A 16,838-nucleotide genomic window follows, 5' to 3' on the forward strand; every position below is an offset into this window, starting at 1 on the left:
ACCAAGGACAGATAATAGACAAGAGTGCTGCGGATGGGATCTTCCCTTCGTCTAAACTCGGTAACAAACTGGAAGGACACAGGAACTTCTTTGAGGCCTCCAGCTAGCACTGACACATGAGAAATGGATTCAGCATGGACAAGAACAATGCCCTGCGGAACCATCTCATCTCTATGGGAGGAAGCCTTCCCAGATGAGGCCCGACAGGGAACTTGCCCCCTGCCCTCTTGTTTCTGGACCAGATTCAATCTACAAGGAGAAGCAGGGCAGAATTACTGATGGGAGACCCAACTGCCTGTCCTCAGGGAGATCCCAGGCCCTCCTACAGGTTGTCTTCCACCCCCATATTTGCCTGATCCCACTCCACACACGGGGTGAGGCCGAGAGACTAAAGGCAGTCCCAAACAGGAAGACTCTAGGGTTTCAAATGCTCATGAAGATCAGGAAAATGTTCCAGGGTTCCCAGTGAAACGTTATTTAGAAAGAAAACCATGACTTTGCTTTTAAAGGAAAACAAGTGGCTGCTATATTCATGATCTGATAGGTCAGACTGGCTTACCCTAAGGACAAAAGCTCTTTGAAAACCCTCTGATGCATCTACCTTTTGCCATGGTTTGAAAGGGCAGCGTGCCAGGGACTTTAGCAGGTGGGATAGGGGAAAAGAACAAGCACTGGGGTCCAAGGAGGTAAAGACGCCCTCCAGCTTTGCACTCGCTGTCTTTGCTCTAAAACACTTTCTGAGCAACTTAGGTGTCTACCAGGTAAATCCAGACACCAGAAAACCAACCCAAACGCTAATAGTTGTACAGATTCACTTCCTCTTTGTGTATATGTGTGAAAATCACCCTTGATTATTTAAATCACCCTACTTTTTCTCATTTTTTTTCCTTATTAAAAGCCAATGGTGGAGGGGAAAAAAAAAATTTTAACTCTGCAGACCCACAACAACAGAATCCAGTTTTATATACAGGGTTAGGAGAGGAATGTACTTTTATCTCTCAGATACGAGAGTAAAAGTTGTATAATCGATACCAGGTAATAAATTTTAAAAGCAAGATCACCTCAGAGGTGCCGGGTCCCTCCACCTTTCCTGTGTTGGGGTGAAAGCTCTGTCCAAGGGATGGGAACCTGCTGGCCTACATGGGCTGTGCTGGTAGCTGGGCCCCCTCTTGCCCCTTCCCACTGGCACTCTGGGGGACATTGAAGGGACAGTGAGGTCCCAGTGAGTTCACTCTCAGGACAGGAGAGGGCTGGCTCTTCGAAAAGTAATCTAACGGTATGCCAGTATATAAAGAGACAGTTACTACCTGTATGCTGTAAACACCCCTTTAAAATCGGAGTGAGAACCTGTTTATAAACGTTTACCACACTCAGAGAGATGCTAAGGAATATCTGCAAATATGAAAGTGTCATGAACCTGCCCCACTATTGGTTTCAGGGATATATATGCAGGAGCAGAGGGCTAGTGAAGGTGGCGTTGTGTGCCCCCCTCCCCCAGTAAAACAAGCAGGGAAACCCATGAAGTCGCCATTTTACACAGGTCTGTAACTGTTGCACCATCCACTCACAAGAGGCTCTTTCTCCGTTGTTCCTTGTGTTTATGTCCCCTTTGCTCTGGCGCCCTTTAGTCCCTGTCACTTCCTCCATGCGGTAAATTTCGGAAACACACAACTTGGGATTAAAAGCAAAGTACATTTTCCCTGCTTTGATTGTCAGGTTGCGGTGGTCCCAGTCCCACAGCTGCTGCAGGTTCTGGTTGTCCAGGACGTAGAAGGAGTAATTCCTAGAAGAAAAGAAAAGGACATCAGTGCACTCACCTTTCCCATGGACCCAGCCCCTCCTCAGCACGCGGCTCCATAATGTGGTCCTCTTGCCAATCATCAACTTAGCTATTAACACTCTATAATGAGGGAAAGTTACTGTTAACAGTGGCAACCAACTGGTTCAAGGACAGCATATTGAAATCAAGAGTACACTAATTTTACGATCTCTGTTACCAAAAATAATGCTTCACAAGTTGGAGGATGTTACTCGATTCATTCCCTAGAACTGCCTTGGGTTATTTTTCTCAGAGCATGTACAATGTGCTTGCGAGGGGGACCTGGGAGAACAGACACGCGCTGCTACCCAACCAGAACGGCTTACATATTTGCTGTGGAAAGTCTCCTATTATCCTCGGGAGTAAATCACATCCGTGCCTAATCAGGAGGGTACGGTGAAACAGCAGGCAGGACAGGACAGGGAGACAGACTCACAGTGGACCAGCCGTGGGCCTGCTCGCTCCTCCTACCTCGCCCCACCCTGCAAAGCCCCAGCTTGGGGCCCTGGAGAAGACATGGGGGTGAGAAACAGCCCAGGGTGGCAGTCTCCGTGGGCCACCTGTTCAGGCAACAGCCACCGTGTCTTACGCAGAGGTCCTCAAAGCTTAAGTGTGCAGTGCATCACCTGGAAAGCAGAGATTCTCATTCGGCAGGTCTAGGGTGGGTTCCCAGGTGATGCTCATATTGCTGGTCCAAGGACTGGACTTTGAGAACCACTGCTGTCAGGGGTACTGAACACGGGGTGGAGGGGGGGTGGGTGGGTACAGTTCTGGAGGCCCAAAGCTGACCAGGCAGACCCAGCTCCTGCCCCAGAGAGTAACCAGGCAGCAGCACACCCAGGGTCCACCAGAGGGGAGATGGAAGCAGGCAGCATCTAAGCAGGCTCCCCTGGTACCAGGGATTTCCACTCCGGGGAGGCGAGCACACACAGCAGCGCACCTTCCTCTCTGGCTCCCTGGGGAGCAAGGTGGCAGCACCAGGCTGCAGTCCGAGTCCTCTGTGCACTAGGTTCTGCTTCCACCTCCCTCAAATACCCCCTCGCCCTCCTGCTCCCTAGCCTCAGTGTCTTTCTGAGACACATTCACATGCCTTATGTAGGCAACTGAGTTTAGCAGTTAGCACAGCACTTAGAACTGTTTTTGAGATTTATGCACAGATCCAACACACAAACACACAGTACAGAAGGAGCCCAGCCCCTTTACAGAGCCAGGACTGTCACCCCAAAGCCCGTCTGCTCTGGATGACATGGCCGTCAGGACACCTCTCTGGAGAATGTCCTCTTTACCCCCACGCAGGGACCCCTAAGCACCTGTCCAGCCCTCGGCCCACACGCATTTAGGCTGGAGCTTGAGACCCAGTTAGAACGCTGCCAAGCAGACTGTGGCATTTCTCTGGGAAGTCGCAGAGAGTGTCCCTGTCAGACTGGGGGCAGAGACGGGATCCAGGAGCAGAGGCTCACCGATGAGCCACACAGGCGCGGAGGGCGCTCAGTGTGCTCTGACGCCCACTTCAGTCATTTGTAGGAAAAGGGGTTTGAGCAGCTAACAGGTGAGCCTGCTAATGACTCTCTTGCCCAAAAGGAATGATAGAGCTGAGGCAGAATCCGCCCAGTCAGCCTGGAGTCCAACACCTCCCAGGCACTGGGTTCTCCACCCCCACACGTGCTGGGTGATGGTGGGGGGCGGGGTAGATGAGAGCGGCGGTGGGGGAGGTGATGGTGGTAGGGATGGTTGCGATGGGGGTAGGGGAGGCTGGAGTCCTGACTGTAAAGGGTTCAGTGAACCAACAAGCACAGCCAAAAACAGCTCCTCCATTCCAGTCCAGGCTCCACACAAACCCTCCTTTAAGTATCTTCACGTGTTAACAGTCACCAAACAGAGTGTTAAGAACTTGCAACTTAAGGTGGTATCCACATGAATCCAGACACGGTATATGCAACAAAGGCCCTGTGTCCAGGAGGAAGCTCTGGGACAGGCATGGTCAGATCTATGTCCCTGGGCCAGACCCGTCCATTTCTCCTCTCTCTCACTGCCGGGTAAGGGGCATCAGTGCAGTTGAGGAGCTGAAAAAGAGGGTTGGAGGTGGAAACAGATGCCTCCTATGATACAAACATGGGTCATGAGTCGGAGTCATCATGAGTCACAGTTGATTTGACGTCAACCATGTCATCACCAGGCCACATTCGTGTCTGCAGAATCTTCCTGGCTCTGAAGAAGGCTCTGCAGGTCTGACAGCACCCTCAATATGTCTGGCTTCCCCTGGGCACCTGAGTTAGCCTCATGGAACCAAATCTCCTTGCTGGTGAAGAAATCTCTGGACCAGGAAAACCCATCTCCCCATTGCTATCAAGTCAATTCCGACTCACAGTGACCCTACTGGACAGAGCAGAACTGCCCCACAAGGCTTCCAAGGCTATAAATCTCTCCAGAAACAGACTGTCACATCTTTCTCCCATGGAGTGTTGGTGGGTTCCAACTGCCAACCTTTCAGGTGGCACCCAAGAGCTTAACCACTGTGCCGGCGTGGCTCCCTCTGGGCTAATGAATCTGGTCAAACTTCCATCTCAGCCAGGGTGAGGCTCCTCCTAACTAATTTCACTAGCAAGGCATGAATTTGCACCTGAATGGCTTCTGAGCCACACACCCCTCTCCCCACGGGGGAAGCCTGAATTATACATTAGCAACGTGACAAATGAATGGCAGGCACACTGAAACGCCATGTATTTGATTAATCACTTTCAAAGGCAAGATTATCTCTTCACAGTAAACACAAACATTTTTTACAACATCAAGAAGGCTGGGAGCCAGGATACCAATATTAATAAAACCCACGCATTATAGAGGCTGTGAAAGCTAAAGAAAAATAAAAAGGAGACCCTCATCAAAATAATAATCAAGCCATCCATGCGATGCCTGTCAATACTGTCCTTGTGTTCCATACCCCAGCTTGGGGCCGGCTCCCCCCACATTCCTTCCATGGTCAGGTGAGAACGAAGTCATGGCCTAAGGATAGAGACTGGTCTGCACATCTTCAAAATACACGTGCCTTAAATTTCCATTGTTTCCTGGATGAAATAGTTATTTGAATAAATTACTCATTAAATGTTATTTCCAAATTGTTTCTAAGTTCACTGCCTTTACATTCAAAAAATATTTTTAAAAACTTATTTATTGCTGTTTTGTGTCTATACTTGGGTAGGCCCCACCTGCCAACCTACAGACAGATCTCCAGGTGAGAGGACACACTTGGGTTAGGCTCCCCCTTCTTTCAGAAGAGTTGTCTCCTGGAGGACATGTGTATATGATTTGTGTTGATATTCTAAATGCCATGTGTTATGCACTTACTCGTTCTATTGGTGGCTGTCTTACCTCTTGTTTGTCAACACCACCATCGCCCCACCTGCTCCAACAAAAGGCAGGAAGGTGGGGAAGAAAAGAGTCAGTGGGGAAGAAAAGAGTCGTTGTAACTACTATTGATTTGAATGGTACTCAAAAGACAACCCTAGGTACAGGGTTGGGAACATTACCTTTGGGTGTTCAGGGTTTGGGCCTTACCTTTGCCATCTCCTAAGCAACAACTCTATGGCAAAGCTCTGAAGTGACTTCTGGTTTGGAGTTTCTCAACTGCAAACTGGAGAGGTTTCCTGTTCTTCCGGCCTCACGCCAGCATGAAGATATGAACGAGGTAATATAGAAGGATACTATGAACTTAAAACCACCTCACAAATGTGTGGGGGAATTGCTCTCTGAAGTGTCAAAGTCCCTTGCAACAAAGTCCCAGAGAACAGGAAAGCCCTGTCCCCTGGACATGGGCTGAGGCCAAGGTCTCCAGACTGAGGATGTGGGAGGGACATTCCCCTCTTTCCAGCCCGGGCAGACGTATTAGAGCCCTGACATATTGAGAAAAAATGTGCAAATACACAACCAATCAGACACCCCCTTTCATTTCTCGGAGGAGAAATGGCCTCTCTTCATGGCCGTCTCTAGGGGGCATCAGAGCCCAGCACACGGTGCTGTCTCCAGCCTCACAGGACTCTTCAGGAAGGATCTGGCCCTTTGCAGAGGTGCTCCTTCATCCAATCTGCAAATGGGCTGGTTTACACAACCCCTGTAAGTCCAATACTTAGGCCATCTTGGGGTTCAGCAAGTGCAACAGCACAAGTGCCTTGCAGATACTCGGAAAATGTAACCCCTTTACTGCAGTATAACTTACCTACTGCACAGTTCCATGAGCTCCTGTAAATTTACACAGCTGTCCACCTACAACCCCCCAGTTTTAGAACATGCCCATCACCCCAAAAGTTCCCTCATGTCCATTTGTGGTCAATCCCTGCTCCCACCCACAGCTACCACTGTTCTGCTTTTTGTCTCCACAGTTTTTGCCTTTTCTAGAAATTACATATTAATGGGATCATATAACATGTACCCTTGTGTCTGGCAGTGTTCACTCAGCATGTTTCTGCAGTTTGCCCGTGTTGTTACATGGATCGGTAGTTCAATCCTTTTTATTGTTGAGTAGTTGCTATGAGTCAGAATCGACTCGACGGCAGTGGGTTTGGTTTTTGGTTTTTTAGTATTCCACTGCACCACGTTTTGTTTATCCATTCATCTACTGATAGCCATTTGGATTGTTCCCAGTGGGTATTTCGGGGAGGGAGGGGGAAATCAGGCTATTATGAATTATACTGCTGTGAACATCTGCATACGAGTCTTGTGTGGACACATTTTCCCAGTCTTTGAGCCACAGGAAAGTGGAGTGAAACAGAGAGCATTATAAGGCCCAGTGGTAGAGTCACGAGCACAGAGGTACTTGTGTGAATCGGAGAATTTCCATTCTCCTAACCTACCGCCTCCACCTATTTTAGGGCAACAGTCCTTGGTAGCACCAAAGAATTTGAATTTTGAATCTTTATTTATCGGATATCATCAGAAAATAAGGTTTTCCAAATACGGAAGTTTTACAGACACCTGAAATACTCTTATTCAAGCGCTTAAAAATGAGCCATTTTATAGAAATCTCATACACCTGGATTATGAAATCCATTTCTTTTGCACACAGCAGAACCATCCTGGTTATCTTACTGTACAAGGTCATGACCCTGGAAATAAGTCAAATTGCCTGAAGTGGGCAATGCCCTCAAGGGCAGCTGGGCTGTCTGGGCTCTTCCAGGCAAACGGAAGGCTGCCTGGTGCTGCCTGCGTCCCCGTCTTCAGTGGACCCCCCTGGCTCTGCTCTGTTGTGATGCTGCCTACATGCGGCCAGTTCAGAAGTCAGACTCTAAAATCGGCTCAAACTGAGAGTGATGTGAAGGTAATTGGCTCTGACTGAGAAGCAGAGGGCACTGTTGTTGTTGTTAGGTGCCATCAAGTTGGCCCCAGACTCATGCATGACTGAACACAACGTTGTCCAATCCCGTGCCATCCCCATAATGGGTTGTGGATCTGACTCTCCAGGTCCACAGGGTTGTCATTGGCTGATTTTCAGAAGATCGCCAGGCCTTTCTTCCTAGTCTGTCTTAGTCTGGAAGCTCTGCTGAAACCTATTCAGCATCGTAACAGCACACAAGCCTCCAACGACAGACATGTGGTAGGTAGCTGGGCATGAGGTACACTGGCTGGGAATCAAACTTGGGTCTCCCTCATGGAAGGCGAGAAGTCTACCACCGATCCACCACTGCCTCATTCCCCTAGGTAACATGCTTGGACTCCATGTGCTGGCCCTGACACCAGTAATCTGGCTGCTCAGGAGACTTCTTGGGGCGGGTCCCAGTGACACACTGAAAAGCAGAGGTTGTCAGGTAAGTGAAGGATCTCCACACTTTGAATTTTTTTGCTCTCCATCAAATAAAAGATGACAAAACTTTTGTCCTATTGAGCCTATTTTCATCCTATTTATGTTCTCACTGGCTATAACAGAGGCTCAAGGAAAATGGCACACTGAAGGCAGCAGTGTGATGAGAGAATGTTTACGTACAGGGAAAAAAAAGGAAGGTGCTTTGGGACAGGTATATGAGAAGAAATAAAGCAGTGGTTCCCAAGTTTTCCCGCACACTGAAGCCACCTAGGAATCTTTAGAAAAAGAGACTGATGCCTGGGTCGCACCCCTGGCCATTCTGATTTAACTGGGACAGGACACAATCTGGGCATCAGGATTTTTTAAAAGCTCCTCAGTTGATTCTAATGTGTAGCAAAGTTTGAGAACCACTGCGATAAAAGTTACCTTGGATTAAACCCAAAGCACACACAAATTAAACTTGCAGACAGCTCCGCTAACGCTCCTCAACTCAAAAACCTCGAATACGTTCCACTGCCTACCCAGATTATAACCTTCACACCTGGGTGCATAACACCTTACGTAATCCTAATGCCACTTAACCTCTCCAGCAGTATCTGCCAAACCCAGGATGCCCCGACTCATTGCCTTTGTATCTGCTGCCCTTCCCTGAACTGCCCTTTTTCACCCTCTGCTTTCTGAGTGTTTCTGTAAACCCTTCAAGGCCCACCTCAGAGGCCACCTCTTCTCAGAAGCCTCTCTGGTCTTCTCAATCAGATAGGTGACTCTCCTTCATGCCCATGGCATGTTCCTTATATTTCCCTCCTGGTACTTTGCAAGTTCTGCTTTGTGCTCTCCACATTTATCTACTTATCATCTTCCTTTCCTCTCTTCCCTTCTTAAGGCGGGCAGGGAGCAGGTAAATGGGCAGGAGCTAACTGTTCCTGAGTCAAAGAAAGCAGTTATTGCTACTGGCCACACAAAAAATTAGCTCCTGTGGAGTTAATCACAGTGAGGCTGAGCTGCACTTTTTTTGGTCACAGGTGAGAGACCCCCAACTCCCGTTAAGAACAGCAAGATCCCCAATAAAATTCTTTACTGAAATGGAAAAACATTATCACCAACTTCATAAGGAAAGGAAAGAGGCCCTGAATAGCTAAAGCAATATTGAAGAAGAAAAGCAAAGTGGGAGGCCTCACACTCCCCAATTTCAAAACATACTATAGAGCGACAGTAATCAAAACAGCCTGGTACTGGTTCAATGATAGACACATAGGCCAAGGGAGTAGAACTGAGAGCCGAGAGATAAATCCACCCATCTATATAAAAATAGGCAGCCGATATTTTCGACAAGGAGTCAAAGTCCATTAGCAGTCTCTTTAACAAATGGTGCTGGCAAAACTGGATATCCACATGCAGAAAAATGAAACAGGATCCAAACCTAATATCATACACAAAAAATAACTCAAAATGGATCAAAGACCTACATGTTAAAGCTAAAACTATAAAGTTCCTCAAAGATAATACACGGACAAAACTATGAGACCTAATTATTTTCAGTAATAGGTTACCAAACACAACCACAAATGCATGAGCCAACAGAAAACAAGTCAGATAACTGAGAGCTCCTAAAAATTAAATACTTATGCTCATCAAAAGACTTTATCAAAAGAGTAAAAACAGAACCTACAGATTGAGAAAAAAAATCTTTGGAAATGATATATCTGGTAAGGGTCTTATCTCTAAATTATATAGAAAACTCAACAACAAAAAGACAAACAACCCAATTAAAAGGACATGAACAAACATTTCACCAAAGAGGACATTCAAGCAGCCAATAAACATATGAAAAGATGCTTTTGATCATTAGCCAGAGAGATGCAAATCAAAACCACAATGAAATACCATCTCACCCCTGTAATAATGACGCTGATCAAAAAAAAAAAAACTGCAAACAACAAATGCTGGCAAGGTTGGGGAGAGACTGGAACCCTGCTCCACTGCTGGTAGGACTGTAAATTGCTTCAACAATTACGGGAAAAGGTATGGTGCTTCCTCAAAAAACTAGAAATAGAAATACCCTATGATCCAGCAATTCCACTCCTACAGAACTAAAACTACTGACATGAACAGATATATGCACACCAGTGTTCACTAGAGCATTATTCACAATAGCAAAAAGATAGAAACAATCTAACTGCCTATCAGCAGACGAGTGGATAAGCAAACTGTGGTAGGTACACACAGTAGAATACTATGCAGCCATAAAAAATAATGATAAGTTCTCAAGACACATTACAACATGGACAAACCTGGAGGACATTAAAAACCAAAACAAACCAAACCTGTTGCTGTCGAGTTGATTTTGACCCATAGGAACCCTAAATGACACAGTACAACTGCCCCATAGGGCTTCCAAGGAGTGGCTGGTGGATTTGAACTGCAGACCTTTTGGTCAGCAGCTGTATCACTTACCCACTGTGCCACCAGGGCTCCTGGAGAACATTATGCTGAGTGAAATAAGTCAATCACAAAAAGACAAATACTGTATGATCTCACTATTATAAAAAGACAAGAATAGGTACATGTGCAGAAAGCAACATTCTTTGGTGGTTACCAGGGATGGGAGGAAGCAGGAAGGCGAAACATTTTCGTTAATTGTGATGACGGGTAAGGCAATACCGAGTAAGGGCGAAATCTCCACAACTTGACCAAGGTAAAAGATGACACTAAGAAGCACGCAAGAAGAAGGCATGGTTTTGGGAAAAGCCACAACATGTACGATTTTGCAACAACAGCAAGAGTAACCTAAAAATATGTGTGTTGTTACATGGATGGATACGAATGAGAGTGCCAACACGCTGTGAAAAGTGTAACCAATGTCACTGAATAGTATGTAGAGAAATTGTTAAATGAGAACCTAATTTGTCAGGTACATTTTCTCCAAACACACAATAGAATATTTTAATAAATAAAAAGAAAGGCAAGATTCTCTAGAGCCCTAGCTATAGAAGGAGCAAGTCTCTGAGAAGGAGCAGGCGGGAGTCAAAGGCTGGAAGCCCTTCCACAGGGCTATCGATGAGCAGCACGTTGTGAAAACCTGAGGCCCCTTTGCCCTCTGCTCCCACCTCCAACACTAACAGCCGGGCAGAGGCCTGGGAACTTACCTGTGAAACCCCCCAAGACACCTGAGCAACAACATGAATCCTTAAAAAGATCCCACTGATACTTCAGGATTTATATAAGTTTAGACAATAAGGAATACACCATCAACATTCTTGCAAATAAAAATCTGGATTTAATTTTCAGCTATCTTTAGGCACATATACTTGTAGTCAACACACAACTAAAAGGTAATTGTTAATAAGAATGAATGAAACTCTCCTCTCACTTTTCACCTGTCTATCAACTGCTCAGACTGAGGAAAAAAAAAAGTGTCTAACCAGCAGGAAAGGTGAAAAATCCCCATCTGCCACAGAAAAAGTGCTTCCTGACGTGGGGGATTCCACAAACACAAACACCACTTGGAGGAAAAAGCCAAGCTACAGTTCATGTAAATACTTGATACAATAATCACTAAGCACCACCTCAAATTGCCTTGCCACACAGGTGACCAGAGTCACTCTGGGCTGGGCACAGGGGTGGCCTTCCTGGATCTGCAACAAGAAAAGTTTTCTTCACTAAATGGATAACAGATAAGTGGTAATGTTGGTGAAGGGTAAGATAGTACACAATACTGGGGAAGTCAGCACAACTTGACCAAGGAAAGGTTATGGAAGCTTCAGAGACACACCCAAACTCCTTGAGAGAACAAATTACTGGGCTGAGGGCTGGGTACCATGGTCTCAGGGGAAATCTAGCTCAACTGGCATACATAGTTTATAAAGAAAATGTTCTACATCCTACTTCAGTGAGTAGCATCTGGAGTATTAAAAGCTTGTGAGCAGCCATCTAAGATACTCCACCTGCCCCGCCCCCTCTGGAGCAAGGGAGAATGAAGAAAACCAAAGACACGAGGGAAAGATTAGTCCAAATAATTAATGGACCACAACTACCACAGCCTCCACCAGACTGAGTCCAGCACAACTACATGGTATCCAGCTACCACGGACTGCTCTGACAGGGATCACAACTGAGGGTCCTGGACAGAACTGAAGACAAATGTAGAACAAAATTCAAACTCACAAAAAAAGACCAGATTTATTCATCTGACAGGGACTGGAGAAATGCCGAGAGTATGGCCCCTGGACACCGCTTTGACTCAGTAGGGAAGTCACTCCTAAGGTTCACCCTTTAGCCAAAGATTAGACAGGTCCATAAGAAAAAATGAGACTAAAGGGGCACACCAGCCAAGGGGCAAGGATGTGAAGGGAGGAGGGGTCAGGTAATGGGGAACTCAAGGCTGAGAAGGGGAAAGTGTTGACACATCATGGGGTTGGCCACCAATGTCACAAAACAATATGTGTATTAACTGTTTAATAAGAAACTAGTTTGTTCTGTAAACCTTCGTGTAAAGCACAATTAAAAAAGAAAGATGCTTTTCTAAAGAATCAGTGCTCCCAGTAGGGAGGATACTGAGCTTTTCAAAGACAGAAGGAAGAGCTTTCCTCTCTCTTCAGCCATATGAGATGGTGGAATTTAAAAATTTAAGACTGCCTAAGAGTTAGCCTGAGAAAAACTGGGCAGCTGTACAGAAACCTTTAAACGGTTAACTTTATCCGGTTGGGGTCAAGAATCAGCAAGGACAACCCTTCCCATGACCTTCCCATCTCCTTTTTCCCCCTAAATTACTTCCCTAAATTCACTTTATAAGGAATTCACTCATTAATAGATGAGTTGCCTCTTATCTCAAAGTGTTAGCTTAAAGCCAGGCATGAGCTGTATTTAAAAGGGTGGATGTAAGAGAAAAACATATATGCAAAGGTACACCCGGGCTGACTCCCAGGAAGAAAGTATGCGAGCAGTATGCACAGGTTTCTATCTAGCCTCCAGTGAAAAGCCAACGGTTACTTTAAAACTCCTATCACATAGCACGTCCCTGCAGGAGGCAAAAATCCCATCAGTAGTGCAAATCCTATAAGCTAATCAATGAAAACAAATTCGTAAATCAAGACTTCTTTGTAACAAAATGAACTGTTCATGAGTCTCCAGATCTCGTGTTCCAATGTATTTTGCAAAGCTGGAATGACTTTTAGAGTCGAGTCCAGTATCCAAGGCAGATACGGGTCATGGGATGATGATTTCTCTGTGAGCTAAGCACATTGGATAGACTTCCTGGCTGGAAGAGCCCCCAAGTCAGACGTGCAACCCTTGGCTGATGGGTCATGACACAGTAAGAGTGAAAACATCCTTATTTTCCAAAACAGCAACATCCTAAAGACAGCAACATCATGACTGTCGGCAAGGAGGTGGACCCTCAGGCAAGGTGGGGCCTGACCCAGGCGGCACCGGCCTGACCAGCACATCTCCCTTCTGTTAAAAAGAAAAAAAAGGTTAATACCCTAGTAACCCAGATTTTACAGGCACACTACCTATTCTGTAAAACGAGAATGCCAGCTCATGAAACTGGGAGTCCTTACCCTTCTAGCTGCTCCTCCCCTAAAATCTGGCGGAGATTTTTCAGGAAAGACAGGGAGACCAAGGCGTGGGAATGGCGGATCTTCACGTAGCCCGTCACAACCTCGATGAGACCCATGAAGTTCTCCAGCTCCGAGGCAATGTTATCTAAACAAAGAGGGGCAGTGTTACTACCAGCTCACTTAGCCTAAGGGTGACACACTTCGGGGTTTTTTTTTGTTGTTTTTTTTAATTGTGGTAAACAGAAACAAAACATTTACCACTTCAACAATCTCCACGTGTACAATTCACCGTTATCCATTACGTTCATCAAGCTGTTCAACCACCGTTACTATCTGTTTCCAAATTTCCCTATCACCCTAAATTATTACCAGAAGCTCAGTGTCCTCCAAGCAACGACACCACCTTGTCTCCCTTCCCCCGCCCACCCCGGTGACCACTCATAAACTTTGGTCTCTATGCATTTGCCTATTCTAGGTATTTCATCGAAGTGGGATCACCCAATATTTGTCCTTTTGTGACTGGCTTACTTTACTCAGCATAGTGTTTTCATGGTTTGTTTTTAAAATACACCTCTGGAGAACAATTAAGTGGCAGGTCTTGTTCGGGTAGGGCAGGCTGAGATGTTCAGGACTTTTCTTTTCCCAAAAAGGCACTTCCCTAGGGCTGGCCTTCCTTCCACAATCACTTCCAGGTAAGGCCTGAGAGGCAGTTTCTACAGGACTAGGTGCTGCAGCTTCCCAGGCTGATGAACAGAACGCAAAATCATAAATACCAGACTGCCAATTAGTGAGGGCTGACAAATCCAGGGGACGTCTTTTAACACGCTCTGTCAACAGACAGCACTGCCCCCACAGTTCAAGGGCATGGCTAAATAAACGCTTTCTCGGTCTCATTACCAACTCCCATTGCCGCCTTTGAATTCTAGTTCCTAAGATACAGGAATCTATATTTAAAGATTCCATCTTACTAAGACTGGAAGAAAACACACCAAAATGTTAACAAGGGCTATCTGCAGGTGACCTAAAGAACTCGTTTCTGTGTTTCTAGGTTTTCTCTAATGCGCCTGTATTAGTTTCATTATCAGAAAAGGGTTGGAAAAATCGTTGCTAATGCATAAGAAAAAAACAATTGATCTACAATAAACCACTATTTCTCTTAACCTTATTGAGCCTACCTTTTTCTCACAGTCAATAAAAAAAAAGTAAACTTCAGTTCAACTTAGGCCAAAATTATAATAAATATAATAATGAATTGAGTGTGATTCAATCAATGGGGTTTTACTGTATCTAATTCATGATGGTTTACTTAATAGAAGGTTGTATTTGACTTTGAATTGGAAAAAAAAAAAAAAAGCCTCTTTTTCTGGAGGTTCATGGAGTCCCTAGGTGGCGCAAATGGTTAAAAGGTGGTTAATCAAAAAACTGGTGGTCTGAAGACCTGAAGACCTGCTTCCAAAAGGACACTGCCTTGAAAACCCTATGGAGCAAGTTCTTCTCTGTACATAAGGCCCTATACTTAATGTATAGTTTAATGGCCTTCCATGAGAAATCGAGGAGAAACTCAAGGTATAAAGACTAAAGATTGTTTGCAGTTGATGTTTCAAGGAAGAGCTCTTTAATTTTAGGGCAGGATACAAGCATTTTAGCCAAGGATGGGGCAAGGCCTTTCCGTGAGCTGTCCATCATCCTAAATCTGACTGATTTCCTGTATTGTACATATACTGAAGACACATTTCATCGTCACGCATAAATATGTACCAATTTCTCCTCAAATTACACTTCTCCATGGATTAAATTCATGGATTATTATTTTTTTATTGTGGTGAAAATATGTACAACAAAACATTCACCAATTCAGCAATTACTACATAATTCACTAACACTGACTACATCCTCCATTTTGCACAACCATTACTGCTATCATTTTCCAAATCATTTCACCACTATTAACGTAAAATCAATGTCCCCTAAGCAAAAATTCCCCCTTTTCCCCTCCTTCCTACCCCTGATAACCACTAATAATCTTTGGTTTCTGTACATCTGCTTATTTCATATAAGTGAGATCATACAGTACTTGTCCTTTTTCGACTGGTTTATTTTTCTCAGTATAACATATTCAAGGTTTCATCCACGTTGTGGCACGCGTCAGGACATGGATTAAGTTTTTCTCTTCAGGATTGTTGTTGTAGCGACCCCATGCATAACACAACAGAACACTGCCTGGTCCTGTGTCATCCTTATAATTGGTGGTATGCTTGAACCCACTGTTGCAGCCACTGTGTCAATGCATCTTGCTGAGGGTCTTTCTCTTTTCCACTGACCCTGTACTTTACCAAGCATGATGTGCTTCTCCAGGGACTGACCCCTCCTGACAACACGTCTGAAGTATGTAAGACGCAGTCCCGCCATCCTTTCTTCTATGGAGCATTCTGGGTGTACTTCCTCCAAGACAGATTTGGTTTGTTCTTTTGGCAGTCCATAGCATATTCAATATCTTCGACAACACCACAATTCAAAGGCATCAATTCTTCTTCTGTCTTCCTTATTTACTGTCCAGCTTTCACGTGCCTATGATGCGACCGAAAATACCATGGCTTGGGTCAGACTCACCTTAGTCTTCAAGGTGACATCTTGGCTTTTCAACACTTTAGAGAGGTCCTTTGCAGCAGATCTGCCCAATGCAATGTATCTTTTGATTTCCTGACTGCTGCTTCCATGTGTGTTGATTGTGAATCCAAGTAAAATGAAATCCTTGACAACTTAATCTTCTCTCCATTTATCATGACGTTGTTTACTGGTCCAGTTGTGAGGATTTCTGTTTTCTTTATGTTGAGGTGTGATCCATATTGAAGACTGTGGTCTTTGATCTTCATCAGTAAGTACTTAAAGTCCTCTTCACTTTCAGCAAGCAAGGTTGTGTCATCTGCATAACGCAGGTTGTTAATCAGTCTTCCTCCAATCCTGATGCCCCATTCTTCTTCATACAGTCCAGCTTCTTGGATTATTTGTGCTCAGCACACAGATTGAGTAGGTATGGTGAAAGGATACAACCCTGAGGCATACCATTCCTGATTTTAAACCATTATCCCCTTGTTCTGTCCAAACAACTGCCTTTTGATCTATGTACAATACAGTTCCTCATGAGTACAATTAAGTGTTTTGGAATCCCCATTCTTTGCAATGTTATCCACAATTTTTTATGATCCACACAGTTAAATGCCTCCGTATAGTCAATAAAACACAGGTAAACATCTTTCTGGTATTCTCTGCTTTCAGCCAAGATCCCTCTGACATCAGCAATGATATCCCTGGTTCCACGTCCTCTTCTGAATCTGGCCTCAATTTCTGGCAGTTCCCTGTCGATATACTGCTGCAGCCAATTTTGAACAATCTTCAGCAAAATTTTGCTTGCATGTGATATTAATGATATTGTTCCTAATAATTTCCACATTTGGTTGGATCACCTTTCTTGGGAATAGGCATAAATATGGATCTCTTCCAGTCAGTTGGCCAGGAAACTGCCTTCCATATTTCTTGGCATAGACAAGTGAGCATTCAGTGCTGATACTGTTTGTTGAAACATCTCAATTGATATTCCGTCCATTCCTGCAGCCTTGTTTTTCGCCAATGCCTTCAGTGCAGCTTGGACTTCTTTCTTCAGTACCAT

General features: G+C 45.0%; 1 protein-coding gene across 2 annotated transcripts in view; it reads right to left on the reverse strand.

The window, feature by feature from the left end:
- IGF1R (insulin like growth factor 1 receptor) overlaps positions 1-16,838 on the reverse strand; it is a 356,840-nt gene that overhangs the window by 55,277 nt on the left and 284,725 nt on the right. For both annotated transcript variants that reach the window (XM_049906124.1, XM_049906123.1), the window contains exons 6-7: positions 13,172-13,316; positions 1,569-1,783 (exon numbers count right to left, since the gene is read on the reverse strand). In XM_049906124.1, coding sequence (XP_049762081.1) covers positions 1,569-1,783; positions 13,172-13,316 — 360 coding nt within the window. The remainder of the gene's footprint in view (positions 1-1,568; positions 1,784-13,171; positions 13,317-16,838) is intronic.

The sequence above is a fragment of the Elephas maximus genome, chromosome 13 (assembly GCF_024166365.1).
Source record: "Elephas maximus indicus isolate mEleMax1 chromosome 13, mEleMax1 primary haplotype, whole genome shotgun sequence".
In the NCBI taxonomy this organism is placed as follows: domain Eukaryota; kingdom Metazoa; phylum Chordata; class Mammalia; order Proboscidea; family Elephantidae; genus Elephas; species Elephas maximus.